Source organism: Limanda limanda, chromosome 16, assembly GCF_963576545.1.
Source record: "Limanda limanda chromosome 16, fLimLim1.1, whole genome shotgun sequence".
In the NCBI taxonomy this organism is placed as follows: Eukaryota; Metazoa; Chordata; class Actinopteri; order Pleuronectiformes; family Pleuronectidae; genus Limanda; species Limanda limanda.
The window spans coordinates 10,181,793-10,196,296 of NC_083651.1; the positions used below are offsets into that span (position 1 = coordinate 10,181,793).

Sequence of the window (14,504 nt, forward strand, 5' to 3'; positions counted from 1 at the left end):
TGGTCTAATGACACATATGTTTTACACACAAGAAGAATTGCAATTAGGGTAATGTTATTACATTGTACAGCTCATGTAGCAGATCCTCTTGCTAGTTAAAAATATTTGCACAATTATTTCTTCATAAGATTCAAACAATGTGAAGAACAATAAATCAACGCAATCCAAAACAGCTAACCGCAGTGGAACTTAAGAGGCAAAAACTGCAACCATCAAGTCAAGAAAATGTCAAGTTTGTACATATTAGTAAATGAGCCAAATAACACCCTTTTTTTATAATATATTTTTGGGAGAAAATGGCCCATTCATATACTATGATATACACATAAGAGCTGCAACCAAATAAGAATTCACAACTTAAATTAGAGCTGAGTTAACCTTTTGGTCAATGCTTACAAGTATTATGTGCTTTATTTTGTTAATTAAACGCTTGATATTTATAACGTACATTATACCTTGGAATATTATATATATTTTATTATTCATGGATTCTGCTCTGCAGTCAAGCAGGTCTTGACAGAGATGCTGATACAGACTAGAACTCCTAAAATAGATTACTAAGTCTTATTTTGGTGCCTTTATTAACATCTTGGTGACATATGTCAATAGTACTTACTATTGATTATTCTATATAGCACATTTTAACAATGAGAATAAAGGTCATAGTTCAGATTGTGGATCATGATTGTTTGTTAAAACAATGGTGTAATTTTTTTGGAAAGATCACCTACGCTTCTACTTAAAATTTCCAAAGAAATTAATTTAAGACTCTACCCAGTAACATTACAACTAAAATCAGCTGCTCCTCCTGTACGCCTCACTGGTTTGGAGCTCTGAAGTAACCAGAAAAGTGTAATCAATATGGGACTGGCTCATAGTAAAAATCCAGAGGGGGCTTTTTCTTCCTTAACATTTGAGTCATTGATGAGAATAAATCAGATCACCTATGGTTAAGTAACAACCCCGTACAATGTGCTAGAATACAATTTGATAAAAACCTAATCATCATGATTTAAGTGAAGGTGACAGGAGAAAAATCAACATTTTGCTCTTTAACTTCCTTGTCTGTCTCACTAGTTTATCATGAAAAGGTTCCAGAGATCAATATCGCTAATACAGCACAAAAGACCAGCCTCAGCAACTTCTTACAAAAAACATCATTGATCACGGCTGCCTTTGCCTGTTTCTCTCAGCTCCACATAAACTAAGCAGAAAACTCAATTCATAGGCAAGACCCCAATCTGAACAATATGCATCCAATAAGATAAGACATGTTAAATTACAAATAAAGATAAGATTACTATGCTGACCCATGCCACCCCACAAAAATATAGATTTATGTTGACCATTACAACTTTCTGTTCGTTTGACTAATAACTCGTAACGAGTCATAGTTGTGCTCTGTTGGAACAGAAATCAGGTCAAATTCCCAAGATGGTTATCCGTTTTCAGCCTTACCTCTAAAATAGAGATTGTGTGCCTTACATATGCAAACCATATTTATCTTATCGGTTGTTGTACGCTTCGTCAAAAGCCCAGCAGGGTGGACCATTACAATGGATGCCTTGGCTTAAAGAAACGTTTGTGTCATTGACCAAAATACAGAGCAAAAATGAGGACTCACATGAATCTCAAATTTCCAGCCACTGACTGCCTCGTCTGTCAGGATCTTTGTGAAAGAGATGGTCAGACCATCTCGGAAAAACCTCTGACATGCCTCACACTTCACATCCAGTCCTGCAAGGAAAGACATCCCTCATTTAGCATTCTTATAAAATGTGCAACAATGTGAAATGAAAGACATTCTTCAGTTAAACATTTAGCCTGAAGAAAGACGCCAAAACGCGAGGCAAGCTTGTTTATGCAGTATCATTCAGACACAAAGTAATGCAAAGGCATAGAACTACATCAAAATAAATACATGATCAAGTTTTTTAAATGACTGTTGATACGGAAAACCTTTGATCCTTGTGATGTTTTTACAGTGGTAGGAGGTTGGTCCAAAACTACAGATATTTCTGGCCTAATGTGTGGCTGTTAGTGCCATAGATTCAAGGTCAGCACTGAAACTTTTGACTTTTCGCTCTTCTTTGTGGCCAGATTGGATTGTATTCTGTGGAACAAATGCTTACTAGTTTCTTTAAGGACGCAGTATGGGTGTTCTTTTATCCCTGGGAGACACCCGAGTGATGCCGTCTGTGACTTTTGTTTAAAAGCTCATCCATTTGACAGGCTTTAGCGCAATAGCTTAACTGGCCTTTGATTGGTGAGTGGGTTAAAGGGGAGGAGCTTGATTGGGACAGAGACACTTTCTGAATGCTTTGGGTGATGTGGAGCAGAGGGTCAGGTGATGATGGAAAGAGATACAGGCAGTCTGTCTGTTTGCGCTGTCCATCATGCTTACCCACACGCTTATCTGCTTTGAGTATGGCATCCCAAGAGCATGACATAGGTTGGCAGCAGATAGCCTGGATGCAGTGATGTTTGGATGAACGTCATTTTTAAGAGCAGACTTTACAAATCCAAAAGATAATGAAATTGTCAATTAAGATGTATTCCATCTAGATGCAGATGTCACCCATGTATGTAGGCCAAGGAGTCTTCTAAAATATTCAATTCATTAACTTACAGTTGCAATGTGGCCTTAAATGAATATTTGTTGTGACTGACAACAGTTTCTCCAGTGGCTGTTTGTCTTTTCAAGATGTCAGAGTACCTTTTCCTTTGTAGAATGTCAAAAGACCCAGTGGAGATAATAATCCTCATGTAACATGAATGCATAGAGGGGAAACTGGCAACAGCCCTAGAGCTCTGTGACAGCTGCGTCAGCCATAGTTAGTTTTTCAGTCTTTGCCATTCTTATATGCTTAATTATACGGGCCGCAGTCTGACTAGTGCCCGGTTAATCAGCAGTAGCGTTAGCAATATTTCTGCTGTACCTCAGTCTAGTGTCTGTGGGCATTGTCTTTGTTAGTTCTGGTCACGTGCATGTAAGAAGTGTCATCAGGCAGAGCAGTTTTGTATGCTTAACAAGGCTAGCAGACAAGTCTATGGCAGGGCTGTGAAAACATAGCTGTGTACGAGAAGTAAATGTTTTTTGGTCAAAATTACAAATTTAATTAGCATTAAAAAGCAATGCCTGTAGTATATGACTGACAGAGTACATCTCAGACATGGCAGATCATGCAGCACAGTCCTACCTTTTTTACTCAGGTCTATAGCAGCTTCCAAGAGGACTTCCAACTCTCCTTTTGGCAAAACTGGAACAACCCAACGAGGCCTGGAAGAAAAAATTAAGACAATAATTAAAAGAAATGGCAACAATCAAAAAAAAAAAAAAAAAGCAATACACCCTCAAACTCTTCTCACAGTATTAACAAGATTAAGACAAGAAAACACCTTTGGAAAGAAATCAATTCAAAGACAGGTGTGCTGTTTGGTTCCAAATAGGAATGAAAATGAGGCATAGACCTGGCCTACATGCGTTTTGGGAGGAGTAGCCTGCCCCATAATGTAGGTTAATTAGTAAGTAATGTGATTCATTTCTCACAGTTAGCAATAGCCATGGAAATGTTTTGAGCTGAGAACTATTCTGCTGAGCAACCTGGATCACAGAAATAATACTAATAATATTTGTGGGGAAACTGCTGTTCTTCACATTTGTTATGCTATCAATTCACCGAAGAAATGAGTGTACCAGGCAAACTTGGACTGACCTTGCACTCAAAAGATTTTACATCTTAAAAGGAACAAGAACATCTCTAAATCCTTTAACATCTTGACCTACACCAACAACTTTTGTCCAAATGATCCCTGAACTCTACAATCAATTCACAATTTGACAAACTTTGGGTTCACCAAAAACAGCAATTGGCCTCCAATGTTAGAAACTGAAAAACGCTAGTTTAAAAATGAACGAAAATTTGTATTATATTTCTCATAATAACATAAGCTCTGCAAATTAGTGATTTGTGCCAGTCAACAGTTTACAGCTTTGCCCATCCTCCGCAGCACCAGGTAAAATCCCAGAGCATGGATATTAGGGTTGCAACAACTTATTGATTTAATAGATTAGAATTGATAATAAAAACAGCTGGCAACTAATTTAGTCATTGATTAGTCTAGTCTGTTATAATGCAAGGCACACAATGTGGCAGCGTCTCCCTCACTTGACCTAGCCGTCTCCTCTCTGGAGTCAATGTTTGAAAATGGCGGCGACAAACATCGCTAAGATACAGCAGAGACAAGTCGTGAAAAGTGTGTGAACACATTAATGCTTTAAACCCTACAGAGACTGTTAGCTGCAAACTGTGTTAAGGGGATTGCACATGGATCAGCAGCAAAACATCGCTGTGGTATGAACATAATGAGAAAATATGCTGGAGCAATTATTCTTCTACATTTCCCGGTTTACTGGATCAACTTAAGGTTCACACAATAGATGTTATGCTGCTGTGGGGATGGCAAATCAGCTATACACAAGTATTCTTTGAGGTTTCAACGTAACATTTTCACTCTCTTTTAAAGTCTCTTCCAGACTCAACAAGAGAGAAAGAGAGGCAGAGAGAGACAGAAACAGGGGTCGAGAGACCCACATGCTTAATGAAGAGTAGGCGTGCTCAAAAGAAACACAAACAGGAAAACAAAAAACGTAATTTTCTTATTTTTTCACAGCAGTTATGTTCTGAAGCACAGAAAAACAACCCTAACCCGTGTTGCAACCTGAATACTGCATTCTAATTTGGCGAACAAATTTATCGGGTAGCATTTGACATTCTCTGCTTGAAAATGTGAACGTGTGATGCTTGACATAATTTGGTTCAGCATGCGGGTAAAATACCTGTTGATCATGTCATCCAGCTTTGCTAGGTCAGTTTGAGGGAAAGCAGGCTCCTCCTCTTCCAGCTGAGGGGGCCCATCCTCCTGAGCCTGCTCATCTGGTGGGCTCACTGGAGAGTTCTCATTAGATGAGTTAGGAGATGACGTCTAAAAGAAAAAAGACAAATTCTTAGAACATATATTGATCTCTGTGGATGTATCATATAAACAAAATCTGACATACTTTTTCAAAACAAGCATCAAGAAAATAAGCAAATTTCACATAAATATCATAAGATTCTTTTGTGCTTCTCAAGCTTTAGTGAATCCAGTGCTCAGTGCGTTTTTGTAACTTACATATAAATCAAACATATGAACAATGTGAAGTTATAAGTAGATATGCACTGATGCTTTGATAGCAATATTCTTTAATCAATTCATAAACAAACAAGACTATAACTTTATGGAGCAGCTAGAGGTTCCACTTAAGCTTTAATGCTCATTATACACACTCATTACAATCCAGTCTGCTGTTAATTTAATCTGCGTGCTCCACTGGTCATTTATTATCAAAATTGTGTGATTGTACATTTTAATGGAGCATAGAGGGGAATTTTGATCATGGGTGTTCCAAGAGCAAATAAACAAAAGGATCACATAGTGTTAGCTTAACGTATCTGATACCGATCCACCATTGTACCATCCACTGTTGTAAAACAGTCTGAATGGGCTAGATCTCAATGCATTAGACAGACTATTTATATCCCTAAAAGAATGACTCTAAATTGTATTAATGACTTTTTTCGTAGATAAAATATGTTTTAAAATAAACGTTTTAATGTAATTGTATAAACCTCTTTCCATAGAGACATATGCCAGTGAAAAGGCATGACTCCCTTTTGTATGGGTGTAGAGTTTCTATTGTTCTAGTAGATAACTGAACATGCATGCAGGTATAAAGAAGCAGGTGTCTCTCCTGACGGGCACAAACAAATCCATTTATATTCTCATCTCTTACTACTGGATATACAGAACAAATCGTGAAGATTGACGTGGTTATTTAGGAAGAATAAATGTGTTAGTATGTGGGTGTATCTTTGTTACAGCTGACAAATAGAAGATTTGGATGCAAGATTGTCCGAGAAACACACAAGCTGCATTTATGATCGGTATTTTAGGACTGATGTGACCATTCCTTTCTTTATTGCTGTTCTCATCTTGAACATCAGTGGTAGTGGGAGAGTAAAATAGGGATACACATAGTGAAAAGAGATGCACAACTGAGAAATATGAAATGTGGGGGTGTGTGGTGAAGACTCCTTCTGCCTGGCTGACCTACATAGGCAGCTTGCCTCTCACGTCTTACCACGGCTCATCTCTAACCAACACAGGCCTGCAAATGCACATGCACAAAGACACACACACATATCCTTTATCCATCACTCAAGAGGCTCTGTTCATTGATGCCTCTCCTTCACTCTCTTTCTCCCCCTTTTCCGCTCCCTCCTCCCCTCCCTTTGGGCACCTGCGTGCAGTTAGGTACGAGCAATAGATCTGTTAAATAACTGCGCCGCAGTCTCTGAACTGCCAGAGATTGTTTGATAAAATAATATTATATTAAATAATAACGAGTCTTATACGAAGTGTAATGCACGGCTATTTTAAACAAATACAAGAGGACAGATTTAGATGAAAGCATTAGCAATAGGAAGTCAAGATCACAACATTTCAAAGAAGAGGCCAAAAAAAATGAAGGCTGCATTTTGAGTTTGATCTCGAAAAAGGATGCAGACCTGGTTCTGTGGCAGTGGGGGTTGGCTTTGAGCGTCAGGTGCCTGGCCCTGGCCCTGACTGTCATTGCCCCCCACCGGAGAGCCACGAGTGGTGGCCGTCATGCTCGCCACAGGGCAGATCTTGGCAATCTTGGCCTCTTAGGGAGCGCTGGCCAGGAGGGAAATCACAGCCACCTCAGCTGTAGAGCAGAGGGAAGAGAGCCCGAACACACGAGAGAGGGACACAAGCACCTGGAGATCTGGATGTGCCGATGAGACCATTGCATAACCTGGAGATGGGAAAGGGGAAAAAGGTCAGATTTGATCCAATGGCATCTAAATGCAAAATAGGTTAACAGATGGTTATGATCTTGTATGGCAGATATAACCATTTAAATCAACTCAAACTGACTTGGGGTGAGCCTGTTACTTAGCTAACTAACTAAAATTGTGTAGTGTTATAAATTAGGATGCTGCAACCAGGCTTTGAACTGGCTGATATGGATCACTGATTTCTTTGCAATTAGATTCAGAATATCCAGTAACAATCAAAACTTTATTTCCTGCCTCATTACATCTTAATTACACCAAAATCAGCAACACATTTACATTCTACATAGGTCTCCCACAACAGCATGCTGTAGTAAATAACCCTAGAGAAGTGTCAAATGACAAATTGTATTAGTAAAGCTTCTTTCACAAATGTAGTGTAACCCTGAACATTTCTACACATGATATAAAAGGAGCTTTATGAGTGAGCACAAATGTCCGAATAAGTTGGACCGGACATTAAAACTGACTTGACTTAAGCTCCCTAGTGAAAAGTCTGCTTAAAGTCAGAATAAACCAGCGTGAGGACAGTAGGTACATGTCCGGAGTATTCACAGAGCTGTATGAGTAGGCATTTTTGGACATTTCTAGGCTTCCCCCCTGCACACTTTACCCTGACCCCTTGCCTAAACTAAACAGTATCACAGATCCCACACAGAAAATCTTCAGTTCAGTGCTGCATGTGTTAAAGGGCAACACTGGACATTGTCCAAAGTTCAAATGTGACAACAGCTTAACAGACATTTCTGCATCTCTTTCAGAGACAAAGTACATTAACCGACCTGGGGTCAAGACTGCAGCAGCTGGTGGCAATACCAGTCTCTCTCTACAATAACAAAGCGGCTCTAAACTTGTTGCATCCTTTGTCACAGATACATTTTGTCACAGCCAATGCAATTCTGGATAAGGTGCTTCAAGGCAGCACAATATCATCACTATTCGGGTTTTCATTTGTAAGGCTGTCATTATGTTGCTTCATGCTAACACAGACCAACAACAGTAATACAGCATTATGTACTAGAAGCCACATGATTCTGCCAACCTAAATTAATCTGAAATCCCACCACATCCAGTGCAAGCTCAAATTTGTGTGAGTTTAGATGCGTGCATCCAACCTTATGTAGGGAGGCTGTATAAGTTATGTGAAGTGAAAACACTGCTTTCCATTTATTTTGAGGATTTTCTCAGATAAGTATATAAGTTTAGTCATTAATATTGCACATCATTTGATTCTAAATAGCGCGGGATTCACTGACATATCCCTATTGTTGAACTGAGCGAATTGATCACCATTATAATAATAATAATTACCGGCATTATAACAGGACACATTGAATCAGTTATCTATTGTCAAGCCAGTTATATTTATATTGCTCAATGTGACAAATCTGCCTCAGGGGCTCTATGATCTAATTGAATAACTTAGTCTTCACAGACTGTTTATCAGAACCCGGGTATTGTTTTTATTGTGTGGGACATAACTTTTATTGTTGACTATGAAATTGTGCTTGCCTAAGTAACTGCTGAGATCTGGAAAATGATAACCAGTTTTCTACCAGTGTTAAATTAATAAGATAAATTCCTCACCGTGTGAAAGAAAATGGGATCATTCTTTTATGTGTAAGGGAACGCTAGGCTTGATTTAAACATTGTTTGCGTTAACATGAAATAAGCTTGGCCTTGTTATCAAAGATACCAATCAAGCAGTTTGAGTCAGGATAGGACCAATATATGTTATCGGATTGATGCATCCCTAGCCAGAACAAGTGGTCAAATTAACAGCAGCACTTTTGCCAGATTATCTAAACCACTTTATGTGATGTAATATTCCCTAATGGCACAGGAAAACTGTGTGTACATGCATGACTTGGATGCTTAGTAAGGCAGGCCAAAGTTAACCCTAGCTGTGAAGGATGTTTATCAGACGACATTGAATTCTTGTTGTTTGTATTTCAATGGTATGAACGTCTAAATCTGTCACCCAAGGTTTGCGTCTCAAAGATCATATCTGAAAAATAAAAATTAAAACAAAAATTAAGGACGCATGATAGTCTGGTTGTCCTCGCCTTGTGTGACTTCCTTTCGGTGATGCCTTGCCATCCCCAAATAACTTGGAAAGTGTAATGTAATCAAAAGCAATGGAGATGATGAAGAAAACCCAGAAGCTGCCCTTTAAATGTCTGTATGACATTTGGTGAAATATGATACATCTTGCCTTGACTGCCTCATCAATCTCAAATCCTTAAGATAAATAAATCGTTTTTAAAGAACCATATACTGCATTTCAATCTTAAAGCTTAATTTCCAAAAAGTATATTCATTTTTCAGCATCCAAAAAAGTATAAAATAATACTAATATTCTATGAATACTGCCATTACATAGGATTATAGTATAATGATAGACCTATGGATAAGGAGCTATGACTTTTGGGGACAACTTATGAGCAGACATTTCTTAGTACCAACAAAAGAAAAAGCCAAAGCTTAAAACTATTAGGAAAACATCAATTATGGGTTGTTAATTAGTTCCCATTTTCTACAGTCGCCAAAGCTCACAATTGAACATGTTAAAACCACAATTATCACAAATCATGTGATATGCTATAATCCATCAATTAGATAAATGGTAATGTCACAATATGTTGCTTGCCTATTAAATTATCACGGTAATCTTCACCACAACCTTCAGTCTTCCGGTCATCAAAATTAACACTTAGGGTATAGAGTTGGCGCTGTTTCTGCAAATTTCAATTCAGGGTGGGAGAGTAATGCATTCTCTATAAACTGACATTGACACCAGAGCAAAAGAAATAAAACATTTGAAAGAAGGTTAAGACATACTATATGCTAATTAACAAACTGGAAGCTTCAGTGGAAAATCACAATAATTGTAACTAAGTTGCAAGACTCTATCTGATCTCAATTCCTATTACTTCGGCCATCTTCACAAAGTCGTCAGCACAGAAAAATTGAGAGTTTACCTGATAAACAATTGACTGGTAATAAGAAGAGAACTGAAATAGACTTTGCGGATGCAGATTATGCAAAAGTTTGAGATATAAATAAGATGACATTCTGAATATGAAGAATAAATGCTGCTGCTGATCTGTCCTTTTGGGAAATAATAATGGTTATTAACCCCAAAGACAAACTGCAAGCATGTGTCTAACAGCAAGTAAGCATGGGTAAGAACTGAATAAGAAGATTGGATTTTTGGTGACCATAAGTATATTTAGTGAGCATCTATACATTTCTAATAAGACAGATTAGATAAATGGTTAAGGCTTTAAGTTTGGGTTTACTGTAGTAAAACCACATTATTTCCTATTTCACAGGTACCAAGACACCCTTGTTCAATAAAGGTTGCAGCCATTACTTCAGGCATACTTCATTACAGTCATTATAAACATGGTATGGCGAGTGTCTTTGCCTTGCAGGAAACTGAATGTCACAGTATGGAACTACTATCAGTAAAACCACTCAGTCGCGAACTGTCTACTAGAGCAGGAAAGGGTGGATTACTTTTATGACGCACAAAAACATGTTATGTGTTATCAGTGTAAAAAAGGCACACGCTAACTGCAGATGCCATTAGGACAAACGCACAACTGCGGCCTTTCAAGCTGAACCGGCTTCAGAACGTTAACGTCAGTGTTATTTAAAAACCATTGTACAGACGGTGAAATCACCATCGTTAAATATAATGTGTGAAGCCGTGAATCAGCCTCGAATCTCACACAGTGCAGGTGCACATACAGTACACGGTGACAGGTACGGTTCATAACACACGGCAGCTTTACAGTCGTTAACAGCTGGTTGGGTTAGTTAGCGCCTGCAGCTAGCTAGCTGCGGCAACTACCGCTTGGTTAGCCTGCAAGGCGATCCGCCCAGACAGCGGGGAAGGCCTCGTCCACAGCCCGCTACGCCGAGGCCTCATTATTCGGTCGGGCCTGACATTATACTTGCCCAGCAAAAGCTTATCTAGATAACTGGTGAACTTAAGCACACAGAGGAATTGGGTGATGCCTTCAATCATGATCGATTTAAAAATCCCTTCCCCAAACGTTATTGTTGGCCAACCAAGCTGAGCATCGACCGTGCTAACCAGAAGCCATCCAGATAAACAGTGGTCGTTATGTAGCCGCTAGCTTACGTGCGAGTGAGCAGCCGAAGGTACATTCAGCTAACGTTTCTATTTTGACAAGCGGCTGCTTGATGTGACTCGACAACTAATTCATTTCCTCATCTATTAAGCCAACAGTGCGATATTAAGATTCATATCGTGAAGCTGTCATCACAACGCTCAGGATAAGTTAACACAGATAGCCGTCTTAGATAACCATAAATATGCAAGTGACAGGGGAGTCGTCTATTTCCTGAAATGTAACAGAGTGTTCTGACCTGCATCGACTAACGCTAACTTATAACTTAGCTCAAACAAATCGAAAATAAAATATGGGAAGCCTGGGTGAAATAAAATGTTAACAGCAATGTATATTATGCAAAGCCATTATTCGTGAATTATAAAAATGGTGGCAAAGGGGGGAATAAATTGCAATAACTTGTAAACATACCAGGTTTAAAGGAAATGTTCCTCCTCTGTCTGTAGACAGTGCCGAGGACAATCTGCGGGTAGCTAGCGCTAGCTTGGCTTCAGGGAATGTAGCTGGGCGAGCTAATGAAACCGCACTGTTAATATCACGAACTGCAGTTTAGTAGCATTGACATTGTCCAAGTCTCAGCGAACAGCAGCAAACAGAGAAAAACCCACCAGCGGCTGAATCACACAGGAAACCCAGACGCAGTTATGTTCCCTTGCATCCACTCCCAGCTGACGCTAGCGGTAGCCAGCTAACAATCAGCAGGCAGCGCAGCGAGCTAGTTAGCTAACAACTCACCAGGAATTTGATATGACTTGCCCCTCTATCCACGGGCTCCGTCCAGCCTTCAACGATGGTGTCGTCGTATATTACATAAACGTGGCCTATATCGGTGACAGTTTCGCAGGACACAAAGCTGTTACCGGAAAGGTCTAATTCCTACGGTTTTTCCCTCTGCTTCTGGGTGTTTTTCCTGCGTCACCGGCGCGGTAACAGCCCCCTAACTCTGTCTAGTCCGATTTCTAGGGCTTGTCACTTCGGTCCCAGCAGTCACTCACAACTTGACTCGGTTCAACATGGCGGAAGCGCAGTCAGACCCAGATGCAGCTCAGTAAAAGCGGGACAGGCGAGTGTGTGAACTCCGGCGCGCTGCGTTGTCACCGAGCTCGTTTGCACCGCAACCGAGCGCAGTCGGGAAAACACAAGGGCTGCTGAATGGAAAGGCTTAAAACCCTGAATTCCGATAAGTGACTCCGGCTCCAGCGGATAGGTTACATCCGTAGCTTGGATAAAACCAGGGGGAGAAAAGGCTGAGCGACCCCACGCACCTGGTTATATCGCCCCCTGTCGCCCGGGGTGGTCATAAAATGCATGTGCAATATTTGATATAAACGCAGTTCCTTCCGGGTCCAGAGACTGTTTCAGTTTGAGAGAGAGAGAGAAAGAAACATACTTACTTGCTCTAGATTGAGAAAGAGAGACACACAGACTGGCTGGTTTAAAAAAGAATAAAGCTACTGAAGAAAGTTGAAATCTTTCACCTTATGCAACTCCTCTAAGACATCAAAGATTCCTTTTATCTATTGTCAATGACACTGTCCCTCTTTCTTTTGATGACGGCTCCCAACAAAGGAACTATTTTCCAGGTGTTATTCCCATTAAAAATAATCTAAGCTGTTTTCCACAATTTATGAGCAAACCGTTTGGCGAAAGTCTTAGTTAGTAGGCCTATAGGTGCATTCATTGCATTACAGCACTCATAACTAGACTATTCCTACCTGGCTTGTTTAAGACACACAGAGAGAAAGGGAATGAGATGCTGAGCGGCTCTATTTGCTCGCTTGAAAAAGGTGAAATGTTTCACCTGGGATCTGTCTAATACATCAAAGGTTCCTTCGATTTATGACAACTGACACTGTGACACATTCCTTCGATGACGGCTCCCATTGACTCCCATTAAAGTTTTTCCCGCTGTTATTCGTAATTTATGAGTTAACCGTTAGGACAAAATTCAGATGTATGTTTTGTGCATGTGCGACAAAAACTGCAGGAGGAGTAGTGGGACGAAATTTAAGGCAGAAGAACAAAGAATAATAATAATGATGATAAGAAGTATGGAGAATAATAGCATTTGCATTACTGCAAACATTATAACTAGAAAATTCCTCCCAAGAAATTTTGAATGTGTGCAGCATGCTTCCTGCCGGGTCCAGAGACTGTTTCAGTTCGAGAGAGAGAGAGAGAAAGAAAGTGAGAGAGAGAGAATGAGATACTAATGGGGCTACTGGCCCGCTTGAAAAAGGTGAAATCTTTCACTTTTGCAACTGTCTAGGACAGGGGTCTTCAATGGTTTTCAGGCCAAGGACCCCCAAACTGATGGAGAGATGGAGCAGGGACCCCCTGTTTTATATTAAACTGGGCCTAGTGCCATGTATAAACACAGCTACCCTGTTATTGTACATTCAATACTAAGCTATTCAAATAATACACATGTTCATATATTAATGTTTTTATTTTAAACATGTGCAAGGTACAGGGTGGCTATGCCAATGCCATTTATAAACATACATTTTGCATACAAAACTAAGCTATTCAAATAATTCACAGATTCATGTTTTTATTTTAAACAGCAATGTAGAAGGGCCATTGAATCCTCAAGCCATCTGTGGATGGCATACATACTCCCACATTAGGGAGATGTCTGACCCTGATGAGTAGCACACAATTTATCTGACCTTGGATGGATGGAGGTTGTCAGGCCGAGGGTCATATCAGCCTCAGGCTACAGTCTCAACCTGTTTTTTTCCCCAGGTAGGTGGGTGAGGAAAATCCACTTTCGCAAAAATATGTTGTCGCAAAGGGCAAAAGGCTCATCATGGCTTTTGCTGCCAAATGTGGAAAGTCTTTCTGGCAAGAACTGGGTGAGTGGTTTAGTGTCATATATGCTTCTGGACATACTGTCAGTGGATAGTTAAATGAGCTGATCCTCCTCTGTCAAAGTCAGGCGTGGGCCGTCTGCTTCGTTGTCTCTTGTCTCTGAGCCAGCAGAATTCCCCAGGTCATCCACTGGTGGAAACATATTCCCTTCCCGACGCGCTCCCTCAATCTTAAGTTTGTTCCGCTCAGTGAACATAACAGCAAGATATGCAAGTTTGGTGACCAAGACATTGTCACTGAAAAGTGCAGCCAGCTCTATGCACTTTTTGAGAAGTTAATACTCACGAATAGACGTGCAGAATTCCAACACATGTGACAACACTGTTCCAAGTGATAGCCATCGAACCTCAGATGATACAGTAGTGTGTTCTTCTCCCTCAGCAGCACAGAGATTAGAGAAGAGACTCGTTTGCACAGCACTCCTCTTGACTATATTAACAACTTTCACGACTGAGTCCATGGCATCTAACAATTCAGTGCTCATATCTTTGACAACAAATGACTCACTGTGTAGCATGTAGTGCATCCAAATCACCTGCGGAGCCAC

General features: G+C 40.0%; 1 protein-coding gene across 1 annotated transcript in view; it reads right to left on the bottom strand.

The window, feature by feature from the left end:
- usp9 (ubiquitin specific peptidase 9) overlaps positions 1-12,282 on the bottom strand; it is a 36,747-nt gene extending 24,465 nt beyond the window's left edge. The window contains exons 1-5 of the mRNA XM_061087944.1: positions 11,819-12,282; positions 6,612-6,880; positions 4,841-4,986; positions 3,201-3,280; positions 1,625-1,737 (exon numbers count right to left, since the gene is read on the bottom strand). Of these exons, the coding sequence (XP_060943927.1) occupies positions 1,625-1,737; positions 3,201-3,280; positions 4,841-4,986; positions 6,612-6,713 (441 nt within the window). The 5' untranslated portion in view covers positions 6,714-6,880; positions 11,819-12,282. The remainder of the gene's footprint in view (positions 1-1,624; positions 1,738-3,200; positions 3,281-4,840; positions 4,987-6,611; positions 6,881-11,818) is intronic.
- Positions 12,283-14,504: the final 2,222 nt, after the last annotated feature.